The sequence below is a fragment of the Montipora capricornis genome, chromosome 4 (assembly GCF_036669925.1).
Source record: "Montipora capricornis isolate CH-2021 chromosome 4, ASM3666992v2, whole genome shotgun sequence".
Classification (NCBI taxonomy): Eukaryota; Metazoa; Cnidaria; class Anthozoa; order Scleractinia; family Acroporidae; genus Montipora; species Montipora capricornis.
This window is the reverse complement of record NC_090886.1, coordinates 4837721-4849380: the sequence shown is the minus strand read 5'-3', so window position 1 is coordinate 4849380 and position 11660 is coordinate 4837721. Positions and strand designations below refer to the sequence as shown.

The 11660-nt window shown below is 38.2% G+C and overlaps 2 protein-coding genes and 2 long non-coding RNA genes across 5 annotated transcripts in view; 2 read left to right on the top strand and 2 right to left on the bottom strand.

Annotated features, from left to right (window-relative positions):
* LOC138045303 (uncharacterized) overlaps window positions 1-1149 on the top strand; it is a 1659-nt gene extending 510 nt beyond the window's left edge. The window contains exon 2 of the long non-coding RNA XR_011131567.1: window positions 288-1149. This is a non-coding gene — a long non-coding RNA (uncharacterized lncRNA). The remainder of the gene's footprint in view (window positions 1-287) is intronic.
* LOC138045302 (uncharacterized) lies at window positions 253-3325 on the bottom strand. Of its 2 annotated transcripts, XM_068891741.1 has the most exons (6): window positions 3048-3325; window positions 2221-2546; window positions 1909-2056; window positions 1516-1560; window positions 1211-1415; window positions 253-869 (listed from the first exon to the last, which is right to left on the bottom strand). In XM_068891741.1, exons 1-6 carry the CDS (start codon window positions 3261-3263, stop codon window positions 559-561), a joined length of 1251 nt encoding a protein of 416 aa, XP_068747842.1. In that variant the 5' UTR covers window positions 3264-3325; the 3' UTR covers window positions 253-558. The 2 variants fall into 2 exon arrangements, with proteins under 2 accessions (XP_068747842.1, XP_068747843.1); XM_068891742.1 differs by lacking the exon at window positions 1516-1560.
* Window positions 3326-5715: 2390 nt separating this feature from the next.
* LOC138045299 (uncharacterized) lies at window positions 5716-8787 on the top strand. Its single transcript, XM_068891740.1, has 3 exons — window positions 5716-5868; window positions 6376-6820; window positions 7572-8787. Exons 1-3 carry the CDS (start codon window positions 5767-5769, stop codon window positions 8141-8143), a joined length of 1119 nt encoding a protein of 372 aa, XP_068747841.1. The 5' UTR covers window positions 5716-5766; the 3' UTR covers window positions 8144-8787.
* LOC138045301 (uncharacterized) lies at window positions 7225-9609 on the bottom strand. The gene is made up of 2 exons (XR_011131566.1): window positions 9101-9609; window positions 7225-8755 (listed from the first exon to the last, which is right to left on the bottom strand). It is a non-coding gene; the product is annotated as an uncharacterized lncRNA (long non-coding RNA).
* Window positions 9610-11660: the final 2051 nt, after the last annotated feature.

Genomic DNA, 11660 nt, shown 5'->3' with positions numbered 1-11660 from the left:
CGGAATTTCACTTCAGTTTTCAAAAAGCAATATTTCTTCTTGAAGACCTGGATTACACCCGGGGGATTAAACAGCTCATAACGACCGTGCCGTGTGGATTCGCACACATCATTCGGCCAACACATTGATTATTATTTCTTTTAACTTGTTCTTTCCGTTCAGCGTAAAGAAATGACTGAATGCTTTTGATAAAACGGGCTGGCGAAATTTTCACCGGTCACCCCTTTCGACACAATAACAATACTATAAATCTGACACTTTCATCAATTTTATTTTCTTTAAAACAGATTCTACAACCTTATGATGGATGCCATGAAAAAGTTCTCACTATCCCATTCTTGTGTATTGCTACTGAACTAGTCTGTACTTCACGCAACCTGATTCCAAAGATTGAAGTCTGCATTGAAAGTGATCGTTAAAACATTTGCATATTTTTCAAATTTATTAATTTACTGATTACCTTGCGATATTGAAAAATCGGTGTGGTAAAATTGACTTCAAAGTATTGGGTATGATAAAAAACCCAAGCAAGTGCAGGCAAACGTAACAAAAAGAAAATTAACTTCTAGAGTAATAATGATATGTAAGGTCTCTATATAAAATAACAGCAATTGAAAAATTGGCAAATCTGTTGTTTGTCACCTCATAGAATAGTTCATTTAGGTGTGGAAATTGCTGATAGAAATCTTCAAGGCGTTTGGCGTATTTGTTAGTGCCCCATAAAGGGTCTTGACCAAATTCTGGCCAGAAAGTCAAATGTCCACCCCTCTCCTGATACAATTCAGCAGCCTCCGTCCCTGTTGGAACTAGTTCCTTTAAAACAGGCTTTGTTTTATCATTCCGCTGCAAATCATTAGGTGCTCCTTTTCCTGTAGGAAAATATTCAAAAAAGGATGGTAATATTTCTTTGACATTTTTTATCAAAGTGTGCTATTTCAGTTTTTGTCGTAGCATCAATCAGGCTGTTAGCAGACTAAAACGTACAATAAAAACCAATCAAAGTATATGTGGATACAAGCATAGGAATACTGGAACCAAGATGAGATTATTCCTTGTTATGTTGTGTAATATGTGATCAAAATTAATGTGACTGGTGCCAATTTGCATTGATTGATAATATTTACATATTGTACATAAAGTGAAGCATGAGATTTTGTGTATTGTTGATATTTTTCATCGTGAACTTTCAAACTTTTTTCTATCTTCAAACCTGGTATGCAATGTGAATTCCATGCATCAATAACTTGCTTGCATCCTGTGTGACATATTTTCATCGTTACCCAAGAGACTGCAAACTTAGTTATCTCGTCCTCCATATCAATTTCCTCATTGTTGACCATGGCATTGAGAGCTCTTTTCAGTGGGTAGTTTACTCTATGGTTCATTTCTACCCAAATCCTTTCAGCTCGATGATTCTAAAAGGAATTTGTAGCATGCAGGTAAGGAACAATGCATTGGAGGTTATGGTAAGAAATGCTTCCTTTAATACAGGCATTCTCTGATGGTTGGTCATACCTTCTCAGAAATATCACTGTCCAGCAATCTCCTGTTTATAAAATACTACAGGGTATGGAAGAAAGTTAAGGAAACAAGATTAACTGGGAGCTAGAGGTGTTAAAATTGCTTTGTTTTTATTGTTCAACAAGTATTAAGATAAATAGTGAAAAATTTAAGATTAATCAAACAAAACCTTATCTATCATCTTGTTACAGTCATGAAATCCTGGTTGTAAAAATTACTTATGAACAAGCTATAAGTTGTTTGCAGTGCAGAAAAAGCTGTTTTAAAACCTAATTCTTCATTGAAATATTTTATGAGGGAGAGATTGCACAAAACAAGGTTGAGCATTCAGTATTACAATATTTAAGAGATGCGAACAGTGTTCATTCAACAAGGTGTTGTAGCTACCTCCTTCGAAGTACTTTGAATGTATGGCAGACGACTTGGGTTCCTCCTGTGCTCTTTCAGAACATCTTGTATGAACAACATTAAGCAAAATTCCCTTCCCATATCAACTCTAAGCTGGTCCCACATTCCATAAGTCAGCACCACTGACCTGAAAAAGAAGAATGCAGTTAATGATCAGTTCTTTACCAGCAGCATTACTGGGCCTTACATTTGTAAAGCTCCTTTACTCATTGGTTCTTCTGGGTGACAGTTAATGCTGGGAAAGGAGAGGAAAAGCCACATAAATTAGGTAACCTTTTTCATAGAACCTACCTGAAGATGTTGTCATAAATGAGGAGATTGTTTTTTACTGGCATGAGAGCATGGCTCACAACTTTTCCACTGTAACCATCAGTTGCACAAACATGCACAACTCCATACATTACAAGTTTTTCATTTTGGTCCACATGAAGTTTGTGGCCAAAGTAGTCCGCCTGATAAGGGATAGGGTTCAATTGTTGTTTTGCCCTGTCCTGTCTCTGGTGGTGATAACTTGGAGCTACCCTAACAAGGGAACTTCCAACTCTCCTTTCTGAAACAGTTATGGCATTTGATTTCAAGAAGCCAGTAAGCATCTTTCTTCCCCATGTTGGGCCAACCTGAAAAAAAGTGTCATCAACACAAAAATGTCACTTCTAGGTTACAAGAAAAAGTACGACTGACCAAAAGAGGAATTACATCAACCCCTGTGACTTGCATTATGGTAACCTCTTTCATCTCGGCAGCAACACAGTCTTTGAGCTAACTGAGCACCTATCCTTCCCATAACCCGACAAATTAGAAGGATTTATTATAAAGAAATTAACATTTAAGATAGGTTAGGGGAGGGGTAGGTGCTAAGTTCCCAGAAAGGGGCATTTCTCCTAGAAGCATTGTGTGACATCAAAATAGAGCTTTCTTTGATTGAAGTTGCAGAGTTTGTGACTCTTCATTGTCACGGGGCCGCTCTTCTCGTTGAGTGGTCACGTAAAGTGCAAGGCAGTGTTTTACCATTGCGTGAAGAATCCCAACATCATGGCTATCTTATAACACGGCGGCCAGCCGTAGGGAACACCGTTCCCATTTAACTGAGTTAGCTCAGACAAGCTGCAGCAAATTACCTTACTGACGGAATTTCGTACCACATCATCCAATTCCTCATTTGAAATATTTGATCGCCTCGTTATTCCATGCTCTTTGCAATACCTCCTTACCGACCGTTCACTTAGCCCTCTTTGATTAGGATGACATCTTTTAAGCTTTTCACTGATTTGACTCAGAGTCATCCCTTCGTTCTGTACGAGATGTCTCACATATTCCTCGCGAATGTCATCCATGATACAACAAATACTGCGCGTTGAAATGACAGCTCTAAGCAAGAGAGAGTGTAGCTCGTTAATGCCTGTAAAATCTTTTCCCGCCACATTTCATAATTCATTGGAAGATTAGGAATGTGTGGAAAGAACTGCGGGACTGTGGAACAGATCACGCACGACAATGTCTATTTGATTCTCAACTGGATATGTTACATGTCATTTATTTATTTATTTATTTATTCAGTACAATTTAATGGCCTTCGACTAAATAACAACGGACTAAGATTAATAATTAAACAAGATAAAATCATTCAGGATGGCCCATAAAAGAGTCCCAGACCCCATACTAAGACAGACCACCTTGGTAAAAACACGTTCCTTACAAGTAATATACATCATCATCATAACATAAACAGTAAGATCCCTTAAAAGTAAATATTTAATGTTAAAGAAAAAAAACCATCAAGCTCCGTAGGCACCTTCCCTGAACCTGTGAAGTTAAAAATTTCCTGACCCCGCGCTTGAAGATTGAGACGTTCGAAGCTGCTTAAGCAAGTTTCACATATCCACAATACGATTTAAAAAAATGAATTTAAATGTAGTTGTTGGACCATAGTTCTTTTTAAGAGTAACGTTGTCTCTCCCTCTCAGGGGATAACGTGCAGGATCAGAGAAAAAACTAACACAAGATGAGATATCAATATTCATGTAACCATTCCAAGCCTTATAGAGAAATGATATATAAAAAAGAAAACGTCTATCCTATAAGGACGATAAAGGAAGATTAGAGTTACAGAGTGACATAGTCATCTTCAGTTCTTAAAATAACTTTGTAGCACGGCGCTGTTGCTCTCCAACTGGGTAATATTCCTGACGGTAAATGGTGACCAAATAGTAGAGCCGTATTTCAGTAGAGGTCTTACCAGAGCACAGTATGCTCTTAGCGTTGTATCGTCACATAACGCTCTGCAATTATTAATAATTATTATACTAATCACTTTATTTAAAATCCAGAAAGATCGCATCAATCGACTTGGTCCCCTGCATCCAAGGCTTTAGTCCTCTGATGATGTGCCAGCCTGGCCTTAATGAAGCCATGTTGCCAGTCACTCAGATGTGGGGCAAAATGAGAGAGCATAGCATGGTGAATAATCTTCTCCTGGCGCTTGCTAGGGATGCACAACGGCGAGATTGATCTATGATTTTTAACCAAAGTCCTATTTTCATAAGGTCGCAATAGTAGCAAGTATGATAAATACTGTAGGAAACAGACAACTTTTTTAAAAGACATGTTTCGGCATGCTTATGCCATCATCAGTTTAATGAGTTCTTAAGTGTGAACAGTTATAAAGTCTACGGGTAGATGAAAAAGTTATTACAACATGACGTAATACAAAAGCAGGTACTATTTACAGCGTGACACCAAACATCAAGGTGTAAACTAAAACATGAGAAAAGTGTTGTAATCCTGCCATTGTTTGTTAAGTTCCGGTTTGATCTTATTTATATAAAAAGCTTCTTTCAGTTTTAATCAATTGAGTTGCTGGCAGAATCCAGAATACTAAAGCAGGAAGGGGAGTATTTGTTCTTACATAAAGGAGATGTGTTGAAATGCTTAAAAATATGCGAGTTTTTATCGCTTTCCGTGTGTTCCTTTATCCTGGTAGAAAAGTGGCGACTAGTTTCGCCAATATAACGGAAATTACAACCCGCACAAGAAAATTGGTAAACTACCATGGATTTTAGATCAACAGGAGTAAGATCTTTAACACTAAACATGTTTTTAATTTTGAATGAAGTGAAAACTAATTTGATAGTTAGGTCAGATTCAGCTCACAACCATATTTGGTAACTCACGTGACCAAAACAGAAAATGCCTAAAAACTTCGCGGGTTAACTGTATTCCACAAATTTGTAACCCAACAGTAAGAGAACATTCTGACACAAAGTCTGTAGCATGGATTTTAAAAGAAAGTTTTTTCATCAAAAAAGTTATGACGTCATAAGGACCTCCTTTGATGCACTTTCAAAATATCAGTTCCAACTTTTGTCCAAATAGGAATTCCATGCTACGGTTTACGAAAAATGATGGGACGGTTCCCATCCAGTGAAAAAACAGCCCCTTCTGTTCGTTTCCAGAGAGCTTTTACCTGTTTTTCCCTGAAATGCACGGCAGAGGACTGGGACTAGTTGCACATTGGCCTTTTGATTGATGTCAGATTTTCATTGGAAAAGTTACTTCATAGAACCACCCTTGCAACCTCTTTATAGGGCTCTTTTACTAAAACGCTTCCTTAGCAACCATTGCCTTTCTGTAGTTAAGTGCCACCCTCCGTAAGGATTTTGCCCACCCCAGTGCCAACCCTCAAATGACGTAACTGAACCATGGAACCAATCCATAGACGAACACCAAGCGCATTTTTATGCATAACGCGGTTCTTAACGCGGGCTCACTTTCCCAGAGCAAGGCATTCAAAGTCGCATTCAAAGTAGCGGGAAAACGACGCAGTGAACGCCTTATCTTATGATGACCAAAAAGTTTGAGTTTTCACGAGAAGGAAAAGAACTGAGACTTACCATGTCACAGGCCGACATTACAGTTGGAAGATTAGCAAGCGCCTTTGAGGTTAGTGTTTGGCTTTATTTTTCATCTTGTCCACTTAAGTTAAGGTCTTAAAAGTTTGGATTGCTCAATGACAAAACATGTAAGCACGCCGCTGAAGTGGAACCTTGAGAGAGAAAAGGCGTGTTTCATTTTTCCCTCGGCCGTACTGTAGGTAACAAGGTTATTCTTTCTTTCTTTTTTTCGATTATGAAAATGATCTTTCAGTGGGCTTTCCATTTTGATATCTGGAATATAGACTATACAATCACGATTTTCGGATTAGGTCTGAGAACAGATTCCTACACGTATTTTGTTTATCTTCACTTTTTCATAACGGAATTGTATTTGCCATTTCACACCTTTCCTGCTTTGCTTCACTGGCATAGAAGTCAGGTGTATTGTAACCAAGGAGGGACTTTTATGCAGGTCTTTGCTTTCATTACAGCGGTGCAAAGGAAAGGGAGTTCCATGCTATGTCTTAAAAACATGAGAATTACATTTTTTGCTTTTAATGTTTCTGTCTTCTAGGTGTCTTCAGAATCTCTATTTATCAAAGAGGAATGGGGAGATGTTACCTTTTGGCCCAACGAAAATGGTAGATTCAACTTCTCTAACCTTTTGGATGGATCTTCCTTAATAGTGATGGGACAAAGTCAAGCAAATATATCAAGAAATGTGAGAGATGAAAACTGCCTTGTTTATACACCAACAAACAAGCCCCCGACAAAATACAAAGTGCCATCCAGACCCTTTTCCACTAAAGGAAAGGCGACTGCTACCTTTGCTTGCAAGATCATCCTCGCTAACAAATCTGGGAGGACTTTTTCAGAGTTGGATCAAACCTACATTAACATTAATGATGACACTGCAAATGTCGGATACATTTCACGGAAAGTGAGGGAAAAGTGGGGTGACAATGTGATTCTGCATAGTGGCAATGGCCTTCCAATCCAAGATGAGGAAGGAACAAGAGGTAAGAATGAATAACATTACAAATTGCAGTTAGTGCTCTTTGTCAACAAAATATACTATAAATTCAATTTAATCTCTACTGGGGTAGCTTAAAAACATTTGTATTTCCATTGCTGTGGTCTATAACATTTCTCCCTTAACCCAATCACCACTCACGGGCCCTAGGACGAGTAAAATCTGTTAACTCTCACTCCCGGGAGTCAATGGGTTAAACTATATCATTGTTGCAATCCTTTAAAAAGAAAAATATACTATCAGGTTTATAAAATTATGTGCTATCAATGCTATAAACATACTATAAAATTTACTATTGACTATAATAATTATTAGTGTTGTTTGCCATACCTTAGGCATCAATATGGAAGATGATAAGTTAAATTTCAACTACATGAAAGCTGTCACTTCTTATGCAATAAGAAATCTTTATTGTCTACACTTTGGATGGGCTTAGATATATTCAGCAACATTTAGGGTATGCACAACCAACAAAAAGGTGCACAGTGATTTCAGTAAAGTAGTTGTCATTCATTAAAATTTTCCTTAATTAAACAACTACAACTGGAGAAAAATGTCTTGAAATTTTATGCTATCCATAACCACTGAAAACACTACAATGTCAGTTTAGAACCCATGTCCTTCAACAATGCTGCTGATACTCAGGGAGGATGAGTAAAAAATAACTATTAGGTAATCTAATTTGCCACTGAATGAAATGATAATTATTAATTTTGTTGTGATATATTTCCACACAGGGTCTAAATTCTGGAAGTGCCCAAGTCGCAAGGTATATGCCTTAAAAGAGGCAAACATTGCCTCCAAGAGAAGACTTGGCAATGCAAGTGAACAAGACTCAACAGATGAGGAGGAAGAAGAATTCCATCCAAAGAGGAAAAAAAGTTTAAGATCATTCAAAGAACAACTGACAGAACTGAAAGAGCAAACCCTCAACCTGAAAGAAGAACTGGTTGCGACAAATTTAAGCATGGAAGAATGCAAAGCCATGCTTCAAGACTTAATAGTGGTAAATAAGTTGCTACCCCTACCACCATGTGTGGTTAAGTTAGTGCATGATGCATTCAAATGTAAAGTGTGTTTAAAATCCCCCATGAAACCTCCAATTGTAGCAACACGGTGTTGTAACATACTACTTGGTTGTAGTGAATGTGTAAATGAATGGTACACAGGTGATGGTGGCCTTGACAAGACTTGCCCCCACTGCAGGGAACCCAGGGGCTATGCCCAAACATGTCAGTTCAAGGGCATTGATGAGTTTCTGACAGGGTTTACTAAACTCATGGCTAAACCTCTAGACCAGGAGCAATAAAATATAGGTGCCTCATGGAGAAGTCTATGATATCATTGTTCATATTTGTAAGGTACATAAAATTCAATCATGTTCTTGTTAAGTAACTAACACAAATGATTGTAATAGTTCAACGTTAAAATATACCAATGTAAATTCCATTTTGTACTGATGAAAAAAGGCTCAAAGTTCACTTTGTGGCAGTTAATGATTTTATCCATTCTCATCATCCAACGGCAATCTTGGCAAGTCTGCTTTTTCAATCTGCACACCATCCCTTGGATACATACCATCCTTCTCACAAATGCCAAAACTAAATGTACACATCTCTATAGGGATGTTCCTCCAGCTGCGTTACTGAGGCATACAGTATTTGAAAAATGACGCATCTCTATTCGTAGGCAAATTATTGGCCGCTTGTCCTAAGGTTTTGCTCTTGTTGCTTTTCCAACTTTTTCAGCTTGATAAATATAGTTGATGTTCTCTCCCATTTTCAAGCTATTTACTTTTCTCAAGGCTTCAACCGTGTATCTGTTAATTCCCTTCAAGGGAAGTACAGACTAGTTCAGTAGCAATACACAAGAATGGGATAGTGAGAACTTTTTCATGGCATCCATCATAAGGTTGTAGAATCTGTTTTAAAGAAAATAAAATTGATGAAAGTGTCAGATTTATAGTATTGTTATTGTGTCGAAAGGGGTGACCGGTGAAAATTTCGCCAGCCCGTTTTATCAAAAGCATTCAGTCATTTCTTTACGCTGAACGGAAAGAACAAGTTAAAAGAAATAATAATCAATGTGTTGGCCGAATGATGTGTGCGAATCCACACGGCACGGTCGTTAGGAGCTGTTTAATCCCCCGGGTGTAATCCAGGTCTTCAAGAAGAAATATTGCTTTTTGAAAACTGAAGTGAAATTCCGGCAAACTCATTCGAAGGCACAAAATGCGAAGCTAATAAAACCCTTACCTCCCGCTTACCTTAAAAATTTTTCAGTCTGATTTTAATAAAGCAAGGCTGCTGTGAAATCAGGCCCAAAGACGGCGAGCGCAAACACAGCATTTACGAACAATAGGAGGTTCCACGCGTCATTCGCCGCCATCTTGTTTCTTCCACTTCCGGTGTTGCTGTCCCCTCCCCTCACGCACCTATTTCGTCCCTTTTTTCAATTTCTGATTTTCGCATTTACGGAAAACAAAAATTGATTTTGAAATTTGATGTCCCAGTTTTGGAACTAGCTCTTGCATGTTCGTTGCTAAAGAAATTGAAGCAAATCTTGTCACATTTCTATTGTCATTAAATCTGAAGCAAAGGAAATCTGAACTAAAACAGAGTTTCGTCGCTCATGCGAAAAGACAAAACAAAGGAGAATTATAAATTCACCCATGATTTCTGTTTTTCTGAATATCAAAAATTGAAAATCGAAATTTGTCATTCCTAATTTTCAATTTTCTATTTTGATGAAAATTGAATGGACGGAAGGTACACGGACCAAGGACATATATATCAACAGGAGGAGATGCTGATAAAATCGCAAGTTACACGAATGCATGTTTTGAATATCTGTGTATCAATCGGCTTAATTATTTACTTACTGTACATGACACGGTTTGTTTGCACAATTTGGAGTCAAGATTGCTTCATAATATTTCCAGTTGATTTAACTTAAAACTCGCACTCCAGAAACTAAAATGGCATGTTTCCAGAGAGACCAATTGTACAAAAATAAAAGAAACTTTGCGAGTCCATCTTACTGTCGTACTCCATCAAATATTAACGGCCAAACTTATCATGATTTTACTGCGCGCAATTCTAGAAATACACTGCAACTGAAGATATCACCCGAAAAAATCACCAAAGAAACCGTCATGGGCAAACACGTTAAAGGAATAATGTATTTCTCTTTTATTTTTCTTGAAAAATCTATTGCCAAACCGTCCAACGACAAAATTCTAGGTTATCTCAATTACAAATTAAAAGATTGCATATTCAGTGAAGTTCGGAGGAAGAATTACACCGGCCTTTGCCGCAATATAGTCGTCGAAAACATTCCCCATGCTTTAATTTTTTTTTTCTCAAATTAAAGCCAACGGTAACTTTCGAATTCGTTTATAATATTCCTCCCACGGTAATGAACTGTGGTCAAAACAAAATAGCGTGAATCTGCCGTCCACGCGTGTATTGGTGTAATGGAAGTAAATTTGATTGGCCGATGAAGGACATGTCAATCAATCAAAAAAAGTGGGCGGAAGGAATTTTGAAGAGGAATTTGGTCAGGCTCAATCTCGTACCCAGAGTCCTCGGGCTTCTTGGTCAGTGGGTGAGCGCCCGGAGAGACTCTGGGATAATCGACTTGAACTATATTTTTGATTGGCCGCTTGCGCAACAATGACAGTCCTACAGGAAGTCGGTAAGTAATTCGGAAGCCCCAGAATTTGGAGGGAGATTCAAAATCTAAAACTAATTTCAGTGCTGTTTGATTTTTTCTACCTCGGAAATATATAAATCACAAAATAATAAAACGACGAGGTTTGAATTATGTCTTATACCGCACGGGAATTTTCCCACGCGTGATTACTGTTGCTGTTGCAAAAGTACCGTGGGAAAACATTACATCAGTCTCTTTGAGGAGAAATCCGTGGAATAAGGTCTTGTCGAAGCCCTTCAGAATTACGAAAACATCAAATTGTAGTAGAAGAGGGCATTTGTGTCGTTTCCCACAAAAAAATTGTCGATCTTGTTGCTTGCACGATGGCATTCTGAACGATGGAATGTACGCTGAAACACTAAAAATACACTTACCGAAAGCGTCAGAGGTTTCATCTTCATTTGCTCTTACAGCAAGCCAATGAACATTTCTCCAGTTTCGTTGTGTGTAAGGCTAAAATTCTTGTTTCTCGAACACTTTCAACCCGCCATTTCTACTGTTTACGGTTCTCTTTTTTTTTTGTTTCCGGTTAAACTCAAGCATACGTAATAAGACCGGAACCCACGTTTTCTGGGAAAATGGAGTCGATTATCCCAGAGTCTCTCCGGGCGCTCACCCGCTGACCAAGAAGCCCGAAGACTCTGGGTACGAGATTGGGTCAGGCTCTATTTTTCGTTTCGCCAACTCCACATTACGTACTACGCGAAACTAAACGAGAAGCTCCAAAAAGCTTACACTGGGTTGCCTGTGGTACGCGTTACACAAAGAACTGCAGCGTTCCAGTTAATTTTTTCAAGTTGGGCGTCATTAAGACCATTTGAGGGGTCACCCACATGTCGCGCCAGCAGAGGCCCTTTGGCTCACACGTTTAATTATTTTGTGATGGCCTGTCCCATTTTAAGGTCTTTTAGTCTTTCAAGCTTTCGTAATAAATTCAGTTTAAAGATAACAAAACACGCTCTTGAGTAAAATTCACTCGTTTCTTCTTTAAATAAATAGTCTGCAAAAAACTAACTGCAAATTGATCTGACGGACGTTTTCCAGCATGTCTAGCAGTTGGACTAAGCAAACGTTTATTGCTCATACAAGAAAGGACTAAAGGTGTTGTTTCC

Excerpts from the sequence above, each read along its gene's own strand:
- LOC138045299 (XM_068891740.1), top strand. The coding sequence starts at position 5,767 with ATGATGACCAAAAAGTTTGAGTTTTCACGAGAAGGAAAAGAACTGAGA. Across the intron at positions 5,869-6,375 it reads GATTAGCAAGCGCCTTTGAG|GTGTCTTCAGAATCTCTATT; the intron begins GTTAGTGTTTGG and ends TCTGTCTTCTAG. Across the intron at positions 6,821-7,571 it reads AGATGAGGAAGGAACAAGAG|GGTCTAAATTCTGGAAGTGC; the intron begins GTAAGAATGAAT and ends ATTTCCACACAG.
- LOC138045302 (XM_068891741.1), bottom strand. The coding sequence starts at position 3,263 with ATGGATGACATTCGCGAGGAATATGTGAGACATCTCGTACAGAACGAA. Across the intron at positions 2,057-2,220 it reads ATTTATGACAACATCTTCAG|GTCAGTGGTGCTGACTTATG; the intron begins GTAGGTTCTATG and ends CTTCTTTTTCAG. Across the intron at positions 870-1,210 it reads GAATTCACATTGCATACCAG|GAAAAGGAGCACCTAATGAT; the intron begins GTTTGAAGATAG and ends ATTTTCCTACAG.